This window comes from Argopecten irradians, chromosome 6 (genome assembly GCF_041381155.1).
Source record: "Argopecten irradians isolate NY chromosome 6, Ai_NY, whole genome shotgun sequence".
Taxonomy (NCBI): domain Eukaryota; kingdom Metazoa; phylum Mollusca; class Bivalvia; order Pectinida; family Pectinidae; genus Argopecten; species Argopecten irradians.
Genome location: NC_091139.1, coordinates 18,884,056 through 18,895,630, shown reverse-complemented (window position 1 = coordinate 18,895,630; position 11,575 = coordinate 18,884,056). Strand labels below are relative to the sequence as shown.

At 33.1% G+C, this 11,575-nt stretch overlaps 1 protein-coding gene across 1 annotated transcript; it reads right to left on the bottom strand.

Annotated features, from left to right (window-relative positions):
• Positions 1 to 4,328: 4,328 nt before the first annotated feature.
• Positions 4,329 to 10,952, bottom strand: LOC138326384 (fibrinogen-like protein A). Its single transcript, XM_069272493.1, has 5 exons — positions 10,667 to 10,952; positions 6,880 to 7,004; positions 5,907 to 6,003; positions 5,013 to 5,177; positions 4,329 to 4,585 (listed from the first exon to the last, which is right to left on the bottom strand). The coding sequence occupies exons 1-5, from the start codon at positions 10,950 to 10,952 to the stop codon at positions 4,329 to 4,331; spliced, it is 930 nt and encodes a 309-aa protein (XP_069128594.1).
• Positions 10,953 to 11,575: the final 623 nt, after the last annotated feature.

The window sequence follows — 11,575 nt, the reverse complement described above, 5'->3', positions numbered from 1 at the left end:
TAATAAAATGTACTATTAATAAGATGAAACATTCATTGTTAAACTTGCTCCATATACTTTTAACAAAAACAATATTAATACTGAACGATGATAGATAATATAGATTTATATATCATATATGTTATGTTATAAAAATGATAGCTAACTCACTAGGATAATGTCTGCTCTATTAACATAAAAGAAATGTTAAAAGTCAAAATAAATATAATGAAACACAACGACATCAATACATAACATTAACCGTATACTGGTACTTAAACATATTGTAAAAATGAAGAAAATTACTATATTTCAAACACTTTTGATTAGTTTTTCATATGTTATCTTTAAGTTATGAACTACTCAAATGTTGCCCCCTTGAATTCGCTTGACTCATCATTTTTGGTCGAAACATATCAATTGAAGGTAACATTCAGTGATACGGATTCGAACTGAATGCTACATATCAGAACCCTCTTTGCATTAGAACAACAATTACGTCTTTGTATATTATAGAATTATCTCCCCTTGCGAATAGGTATATTGATTATGCAGTCGTGTACTGTGTTTCTGTTCGTAACGTCATATTTTGAGAAAAAGACACGCGTTTCTCTCAAAAAGAATGATGTCACGACCGAAACATTTTCACAAGGGAGACAAATCTTGAACATGCAAAAACGGAAATCTATTATTCGAAGAGCTGGTTCCAGGGCTCCATAACCCTGACAATTCATGCAAGTTAGACACATCGGTAAGTTGTTATATATATGAAACATAATTTATGAACATCTTTCATTTTTGTCCACAATAGGAAAAAGTAGAGAAAACAACATAGAATATAAATACGAGTACGAACAAAATCACGCAGCATTATATTTGAATATGTGACAAAAAGTGATATTATAGAAATATTACAACATTATAGTGAAAATATTTGATGCCTAATACAGTGTTATTTTTATATAAAAATATGCACATTTCAATATGGTATCAAAAACTGAATGTATTTATAAAATATTGAGAATACTCAATCGTTTTCTATAATTTATCTATGTGTTATGATATAAGTAACTGTTTACTTTTGCGAATGAAGAGAAAAAAGAATTGCAGTAATGCGAACACGTTAAATTTCCTATTTATTTCATTGTCATGACGAACGTTTAATTCAATAGCAGCTCCTTTCTAAATGTCATTTTTATAATACATCAATACGAAGAACATATTTGAATGACTTATCAATACCATTTCAGCGTGTGAGGTTCCTTTAAAGAAAAATGCATGCAAACTTATATTTAAACTCTATTCATTTCCCACGTATAAACAAATAATTCAGAATCCATCTTGATTTTCTTTGAATTGACCAGACCTCTTTGACCCCAATTAAACCTACAGAAGTTATATAATTGCCGTCGCGAGATGTGTACTACAATCCCTTCTTTCAAGAGCAGTAGGTAGCTCGATCGTCATGGTCAGTTTTAGCGAACTAACTATACTCATGCAATGTTTTCATAGCAATCAGATGCGGTTCTTTTATCATATAAATATTACACCATGCGCATAGTCGATTTAAAAAAAATAACAGTTATGAATAAATGGTATGGAAAACTTCCTTCCTATGTATGTATTTGATGTAAAGTTAGACAATGCACCTGTCCTTGGGCGAATAAAAAGGTCCCCACACACAGCGAAACAATTATTCAAGTTATAACGTATATCATCTGAATCACAGCTGCGTACATTCCTAAATAATGACTGGGTTAGAAATAAATCACTATCAGGCATGTTCAAAACAATGTTGTACCTCAAAAGATGTAAAACTAAATGATTGTGCATGTATCGTCCGATATTTGTCACAGGCGAGTATACACATGTGCAATGCTTGATGTGGGAAGTCCCATTTCTCAAACAGGCTACGCAAGGTGGTGGGTAGTGGTATGATGGGTTTTAAGTAGGATACATTTCCAAACTTGTCCTTTCTCTCTAAAATGGGCATGTTGAGGAAATTATCCATTACCTAAAATCTTAATTAAAACAATAGTTTACTGGTGTAACGGAAAGATATTAACTAGATTATCAGATTTGATTTGGATATCCAGTTTTTCATAAAGATTTTCCATTTGGGTACAAGCAAAAGTCAAACTAAATCTGTTGACAGATTATCTCCTGCCACATTCTGATTATCTTTCCTTTTGGACAATGCGTTATAAACGCAATAATGACATACATCACAAGTGTCGATGACATCACAATCGAGTCACAATTACAGTCGTGAGAGCTCAATTACACAATGTGTAGTTGCTCAGGAAGGAAGGTAGCTGCAGGTAATCCTTGCTCCTAACCTGCATATCCCATGGTGTAATTATCTATTAACGAGTCCCATATATTGACGGTTACAAAATTAAACAATACATTATTTAATACTGTCTATACTGTCTGCGTTTGAAATGAATAGTTTTTGTTCATCTCCGTCGCTCATTATCGTTTTCTATGGATTTCTATAGTGCAACATTAATGAAAATATTTAGCGTGAAATGATGTTATGAATTGTCGGTTGTGCTTTTGAAGCTGTCATATTGGAGTGCCCACAAAACCAAAAATAGTTTTTCCCAATGCGATATTTCTAACCAAGGATTAAACGATTAGTTTGTCTTAATCCATATGAGTTTCATTTATGTAATACATATACAATGTATATGCAGATAATTATATTGTGCACACTTATCGATCTAGACTAATTCATCAACGATGGAAATATTCAATTTCTCAGTGTTTAATTATGCCCAATATGAGAATCACCTGGAATTTACGTTCTATTAAAGGTATCCAACAATTAAAAAAGAACCAGGAAACATACAGATATATTTCCGTTTTCAAAACTGGCCTGGATCCCGCCTCATTTACCTCCCTTGCCTTGTGGAGAGTAAAGAACTAAGGGATGGGAACCAGTCTATTTTCAAAACGAAATGACATATAGAGCACTAAAATTAATTTCATCCCAAAAAACTCTGGTCATTTTCAATACTTTTTAACCGCCATTAGCATAAATGAAAACACCGCAAGGTGTGGGAAATTGACGTAATTTATTAGTAAATATCATAACGGTATGGGATACATTGTAAGGAAGTTAAAATCTCTATAAAACGTCTAACTTCAATGGGACTAATTCATCTACCACATGATACCCGATAACGTTTCCAGTGGTGATCGAACGTAACTCTTTTTAATCTTCCCGTGGAAATGACGTTAGCGCATGCATATAGCGCAGGATATCATATTTTGACACCATTCTAATACCAATATAAACAATAGTCCCGCACAAAAGTTATCAGGTATCATGTGGTACTTGAATAAGTCCCATTGTAACTACCAATGGTCTTTAGTAAAGACTAATAGGAAATATATTTAAGCATTGATGTCACTATTTTTTAATTTTATCGAGGTATGAAAAAAAAATTGTTTGCAAACTGTGTGAATCCGCGTAGCGGATTCTCAGAAAAGTTTGCAAACAATTTTTTTTTCATAACCCGATAAAATTAAAAAATAGTGACATAAATACTTATAATCAATTTTATACTCTATTTGATAAAACGAAGTATGTTTAAATGTAACATTATAGTGGTTTTTAAAGGGATTTTTTTTTCCGAATCAATACGCAACGTCAATATCTCTATTGTGACGTCACGATTACGTCGGGGTTTCGCGCGGATTTTTTTTATAGTGGTATGCAAAAAATATTGGCCAATCAGAAAGCCAGATTTGGTATGAAAACAAAGAAAAATTAATCATTGTGTTATGATTATAATTATAGCCTGAAATAAATATAATCACACACCTCATGGTATTACCACCAAATATTACCATTTAATTATGATTTAAAACGGCATTGATGTATGCAGTACACCTGCCAATAGCGACCACATTGGTGTAAAGATCAACTTCTCAATGAGACCAAGTGGTATCCGTATATTTATCTTTAGTCAAGAACATGTTCCCCTTAGGAGGTAGTTAAAAACGTGTTAGGCTATATATATATATACTGTAAACATGGTATTATTTGCGATGTTGGAATATTCGCCTTTTTCGCTCTCTTTGAGTGTCCGCGAATATGTTGACGTACGAATATATTGACAATTACAAAAATATATAATCAAATACATAGTTTACGATAATCATAAAATACTATATATATATAACACATAGAAAAACAACGGAAACATTGTCACAGCGCGAACAGTTAACTAACTGACTAAGCGAAAATCTCGCTTGAAACATCCAAACATGTATTTATAGCATTGAAATCTACATTAGTGAACCCAATCCTGTTACAGTCATTGAACAGTAAGCACGATCTACGGTTTTTTTATCATCATGCGTGCTTTCTTCATTGGTACGTGAAATCTACCGTTAAATACCTTATACCACAACATGGAGTCTGCGATATCATCACCCTTGTCCTCTTGGTACAGACCGTTAAGGTTCGAGTCTACGCACTCCACGTACCACCACGCACCGTGGTGAGCTTCCGCACAGGAGCAGCAATTCCAAATCTCGTTGTCGGAATCAAAAGTCGAGAACCTATGTCCAGTGTGATAGCTAAGGGCGTCATCTGGAACACAAAAGTAAAATGACAAAGATGTGAAAGATTTGTATAAAAGATATTGTTTGCAAACCTGTATGAAACCGCGAAGTCTGTAAACATTTTTTTTCTATCAAAGCAACATAAGCGTGATATTCGGACCATGCATGCAATCCAGACAATACCCTATATACGGATAAAACCATATGTCTATATGATTAGCAGAGGAAAATGATAATAATAAAAGACACACGTAAAAGGGGCTTATGATATACGCTGATAGCAACACTTGGGAACAGGCCTGATATCTAGACCTATCATTTACTCGTCATAAGTAGATTTTGGACATATCTAAATTACAGAATTTTTTCTCCCGCATAAAAATCATTCTAGTTTGTTAAATTCGTCTCAGAATGGTCAAGGTTGCTTGTGATTTCACACTTAACTAGTTACTTACAGACATTTCCTGTGGTGTCAGTTGCTGTGAGCCGATACCCGTCCATTTCGCTGGAAAGACTGAATGTGTTATACTCAATATACCACTCTGAACCATCCCAAGCTTCAAGTTCTACTCGCAACACGGTGTACCCAACGGTAGTTAGTTTGTATATTATCTCATTACCTGTGCAAGTACAAAAATATGAAATACAAAAAGAATCAAAAGTTCGTATTTATCAATCATGGACCTTTTTTGAGATTCATACGCCGGGGATTATTATTTTAGATTCTTCCGGGATGATATAACACCATATTTACCGAATCAAATGTCCCTGTTTTTATTTTAGATATGAATTTTTCGATAAATGTCAAATGGATTATCTGATATACATGGTGACAATAGGACGTCAATCTCAACGTTTGGACATTTAAGTTCACAAGTGCAATATCGACCCAGTTGTCACGTCATAATAGTGGCTCCATTTTTAGAAACATATTAAAGTTTCATTAATATCTGGAGTCCTTCATCAACTTTAAACTGAAGAATTGTATTGAAATTATCATCTTTTTGCAATTTTCATTGGTTATAACTCGACGCTTAAATTGTATTTCTACGACTGTTGTTATTTGCTCAAACCTCAAAAGCTCAATCTTAACACATAAAAGTTTTATTGATTCTGTAGCCAACCACCCACTATTATTAATTTCATGGATTACATATGCGGAGTATGTCTGTAGTCTTTGCCGTATGTGCTCCTTGAATTGAACGCATAGCCTTTAGCAACTTACTACATTTCAACATGACTCTTTATGAATTTAACCTTTTACAACCAATGTAAATGACGTACGGTTCACAAAAAGGTTTAGCCATTGCTTTGTAAGTACCAATTGTCAAATTACACTTTGGTATTACCTAGCCAGAAGTTCCCGTTCAGGTCGCCGAATCCCTGTTTGTATTGATGCCAGCCTCTATAGAAATCCACTCTACCATCCTGGCGGTTGTGAATCACCTGAAAAGAAAATATCATTGAATTATTTTAAGATCAGTATGAAAATCTCTAACGCTGGTAAATATGAACCAAAACTACCTTTTTGTTTGTAATATAGTAGAAAGTCATACGTAGCCATTCTTTTGAACAATTATGAATTTTCTGGAGAATGGCGTCTGCTGAAATTAATCGCAGCTATCGTTGCGGGTAACAGAGAATAGGCATTGACTGTGCTCTATTATTAATACATTCAACTCTTCTTTCATTAAATAATGCATTCAACTCTTCTTTCATTAAATAATGCAAACAATCATTGTGCCATGCACAATTCATTTTCGACAATAAACATTTTGCAAGAAAACTCAACACAAAAATGTTTCATTAGGTAATCTTTCAATGATTTTATATTTATGTCAAATAAAATTCACCATAACTCTTATCCATATGCAGTGTCAACTGTTATTATTCAATATTCAATTTTGGACTTTTGGTAAATAAGTTACGAAAATAATAATTTCATTTCTAAACCACGTATGCAATTATCACTATATATTTTGTCACATAGAGCAAATTACTACTTGGAAAGCATGATATATCGTGAGCGCAGGTAAGGTTAATATTCAATAGACAGTGTTTCAATCAAAACGGGAACATTCAATCAATATAATTCTTCATACAGAAATCATGATAGGACATGAAGGCGTTATTGCACAAAACGTATGAATAAAACATGTATATATTGTTTACATTTTTCCAAAATTTCTATGAAAAACACAATTGATACACGTATGTTATTGCACATGCAGTTATTGCACAAAACGTATGAATAAAAACAACATATTGTTATGATTCATGAACCATACGAACTTCGTTCTATTCATACTAAGCCTGACGTACGATCCATGGTCCTTGCGGAGATTGAAGTTCACAGAACACTTTCAGGGTATTGCCGTCAGATGTCGCTGTAACAGGGTACACACCGGAAGGACAGCTGGTACTGACGTCATCACAGCTCTGGTAATCTATTTGGGCATTAATGTTTTTTTGGTTAGATAAGTCAAATTTTGAAATATATTTCTAAGACTTTTAAGGATTTTCAAAATATAAATAAATAAATAATAATAAAAGAAACCAGAAAAAACAACAACAAACAACCAAAAATATTTAGCATACTTTGCAGTTAGGCATCAAGATCCGTTTCATTGAATATCCTATCTCAATTTGTTTCCTAGTACATTACTATTTTCTTGTCACATGCATGCGAAAAATATATGACGTTTGAAATCTAAACTTTTTATTAGATGTGGTTATTAAAGTGCGATAATATGAATCATGCACGGCATGGGAAAAGCGAAGCTCTACTTGTTTATTTTATTTACTATTTCATGTTGAAGACATAATTTATAAATAAAAGAACGTACTTTCAACTATAGAAGTTTATGATATAATAATTGTCTAGCATAAACTCGAAAAAGATCAACTTTTGAAAGATTCGGATTTCTCTGTGTCCATGCAAGGCCTGGAGTGCCGCGTATGCGAATCCCATGATTTCGCACCATTTGTTGACGTGATGTGACGTCATGATTCTTTGTGCTCATCTTCGCTTGGTGGATAATTAACTGCTTTCAATAGTTTTTAATTTTCAAAGTGTTATTATTATTATTTAAAAAGATAATAATAAAATGTTCAATTACTCCTGTTATGCATTCGCATTAGTTAAATATATATTTACTGGGGAGAGCAGTACCGGAGCAACGCACAAACCGGAACAGGTTAAACCGGAAGTACGAAATTTTTTTTAGCCATCCATGAATTCAGGGTCATTGATCTCAATATGTACTTTTAAATTGCTAACGTACATGTTACCGGAACAGAGCTTCGATTTTCGACGCGCGGAGCTCTGATTAATATATTTCGATATTACAAAAGTGATAGGCTTGCTCCAGAATCCCAAATAAACATTGCTTTTTCCAAAAATTATCGGCAATTCAGAAAACACTTTGAAGAAAATTGTTAAAGAGTATTGATTTTAAAATGACATATTGTATAGACAAGTGTGTATGTAGGCATGATGAATATATTTCTCGAATTATTACATCTCCGAACTGTTTTCTTTCCGACCTTAAGTAATAACATTTAGTGTAGTTAAGATATTACATGGATATTTACTGTTCTACCAAAAAGATAGTTGTTTTTCGTTTGTTACATCATATTGTAATTAACAATTGTATTTATCAAATGCATATATCAGGAGTGTTTCCTTTTCATATCCTGCGTTGCATCAAATGGTAATTACATTGGAAAATACAAAAAATACTTTTGATGGAAAAACAACAACAACAACAACAACAAAAAACTCACATAAAAACCGCATGGCAATATGAATCCGTATCGTCTTCAAACTCACAGACACTATCAATCCATTATTTTTTTGTAAATGACTTTAAACATAAAGATATCCGTATATGCTCTTATTTTCGCGAGGATATTTTCGTAGTTCGCAAAAATGATTAAGTTGATCCTTAAATCCAGATAGCAACAATATACAACTGCTTACTTTTCTCATTTTAAGTTAAATTCGGAAAATTTTGACTCGCGTGAACAACCTGCTATACAGTATTTCCTCCGGAGCATACTATATCAATATTTTCTGTTTTTGGCATGACGAAGGTTTTTGCAACTATCAATTTTCAAAGCTTTTGCAATGCGATATGAACTATACATTGCGATATGATATAATGAAAGTAGTAACAGTCTGCACGTTAAATCGAAATAATTACAGAAATATTTATTATCTAACACACTTTATTGCACTAGTGAGGGTTGATTGTCAACGAGAGATATCACAATGGAATTTATAAAACTCATAAAAATCGTCGATTCTCGTACAAATTCGAGAGTGAAGCGTAATGAATTTGTTAACGTTTTTTGTTCAGATACAAAAACTGCATTTCAAAATCCATCAAAATGCTTACATCCAATATGACACAATTTATGTTTCATCTGACAGAAGCATACACCGTGGGCTTCTGTATATTCGTTTATTTTCGCGAAGAACAAGGCTTTCTGCTGAACGATGATTGATATAAAAAATCATGATTCAGGTCTGATATAACGGGTTCTGGTATAATGTCAAAACCTTCAAGCGTAATAGTTTTATTACGGCACTGCTTTTGAACAGGCGATTATTGAAATGTCAGTTCCTCTGTTTGTACATCATTTGTGATGGAAACGATGTGAAGCCATATGCATTGTAGAAATGTGTTAAATGATGATACAAGCCAGCTCCCAATCATTATCGGCCGTAAGGAGTGTCTATAGTAGAAACAGGAGAAGAATAGATACAAAAGGACAAACATCTATCAAAGACAATTCAAATGTCAAACCTTTTTTTCTGATTTAATTCTTATATATTTCAATATTGAGAAATACATGTCATGATAGAATATTATGATGTTAAATATTTCCTTCCTTTAGAAGAAGGTATGATTATGAGTTAAAAAGGAAACTATTAGATAAAATCAATATGGGAATTGTGTTAAAAATAAAGGTTAACACGAAACTAAATTGCTGAGAAATGAAAAAAAAGGTATAATTCTGCTTAAAACCAGGTCTCAAGATGTGAATCCTGATATGGATTATATTGAGTTGTCTTATGATCTCTTAACACGATTATGTAGTTTGGATTGAGTAGATTTTGCTGAACAAGAACGGCACATGAGTGATGAGTACTATTGCACTCTTTTCTTCCGATAGTAACAAACTTTTCCTTCTTCGTTTTTCTATCTCATTTTCGACTCGCGATGGCCGAGTGGTGAAGCTGTCCCGACATATTACAACATGCCTTCACCTATCGGTCGCGAATTCGAATCCCATGTGTGGCAGTTTCAAAATACTAATCGATTGTCGGTGGATTTCTCCGTGTATTTCGGCTTCCCTCTACCATCTTAACCTGGCAGCCCTTAAATAATTATGTTTTAAAAATACCGAGATACCTGGTATTCTCCATGTAACTCGTTTCTGATATATCATTATGTATTAGTATTTTTATATTATAACCATGAAATTTGCAGCTCATTTAGCAACGACGCTCCAATATATTTATTTCATGTGAGCATACGGTCATCACACAGACCATTATATTCCTGTACAAGCTTACTAGAACTTTTCATTGTTTTGACATCAGTCTCACATTCAACGTTAATTCCATACTAGTTAAGCACAGCGCTTTTAACAATAAATCTACTTTTCCATTACCTATTTTCAAGTTAAATATCTAAAGATTAACTGAAAGATATTTTTACGTTGTGAAGCCATACAGAAAAACATAAATTGTACTTTTAACAAAACGTGAATATTAGAAATTGCAAATAAGTAGTTTTGGTTTTCTTTTATATTATGGTCTGATAAAGAAAAAACATCAGCCAACGGGATTATCTGTAACAAGTGAACGTGAATTATTACTCAATATTAAGTGATTGTAAATAAATAATGTAATAAAAAAAAACACCATTTTCCTGCTAAAATTACAAAATAAAGAAAAAAAAATCCGCGTAAATAAGCGGTGTGTGACATTCTTTGGAACAAATGGACCGGCATATTCTCAAACACATCAATAATGTAAATAGAAGATTGTTATCGACCAAAAAAATATTATCTAAATTTGATTAAATTAAATACTTACTATTCTTGGTGAAGTACAAAACCTTTGGATCTACAACCAAGGCATTCGAGTCCTGGCAAAATTCTCGGCTGAAAGTTTGGCAAAGATTTGTGGTAGTGGAAAAAAGGTATGCCTTACAATTCCATTTGCACCGTTTAGCACATTCAATGTGCTCCTGGACATCAATATGACTGTCGAGACGAGCATTGTCGTATTCTTCTGTTGATACACGTAAAAGTCGAGAAAATGTGAAGGAGAAAACACTTGATGTACAATAGAATAGTAACATTAAAGGTAAAATCCCCATGGCAATAGTTTTCAGGACTTGGAAACATGAATTCTATATACACATATCACTGAATCGAAAAGTTCTTCACTGCGAATTTACATAGTTACCAAGTGATTGTACTTGCTCTGTCCTGGTAAGCCTATTAACTATTCATCTGGTCTATTAGTAATTATATCTCATACAAAAACGAGGTGTTTATCTCCTTAAGCTTCCCATGAGCAATGATGTGTGCACTATTAGTCCTGGTCTAGGATTACTGTCGATACCTTCATCACATTAAATTTCATGAATAATCACTATGTTTGCTCAAGCGTAGCGTCTATTTTTCTCTTGGCGCATGGATTCATGATACAACGCATGACTCATAGAATTCTATTTTTAATTCAAAAAAGGTTCGAATGAATCGGTTAATCAACTTTACCATAAATAAGTAATTGTGCTTTGAGAAGCGATTGATCCATGTGCTTAACATCTTTGTTTAAAACCCTAAGATTTTATTGTCCTCATTATGTTCATTCTTAAGGGTTGCGAAACAAAATATCACAGCTATGCAATCAACACGTTTACAAATCATATACGTCGATGTTAACATGATACTGTTGCCAAGAAATAATCGTGGGTATTTATTTTCGTGGTTCCAA

Bases quoted from the DNA above. Each gene is read 5' to 3' on its own strand.
- LOC138326384 (XM_069272493.1), bottom strand. From the start codon at position 10,952: ATGGGGATTTTACCTTTAATGTTACTATTCTATTGTACATCAAGTGTT. The intron at 7,005-10,666 runs GTAAGTATTTAA...ATGCCCAAATAG, and splicing joins TTTGTACTTCACCAAGAATA to ATTACCAGAGCTGTGATGAC. The intron at 6,004-6,879 runs GTACGTCAGGCT...TTTTCTTTTCAG, and splicing joins CTCCGCAAGGACCATGGATC to GTGATTCACAACCGCCAGGA.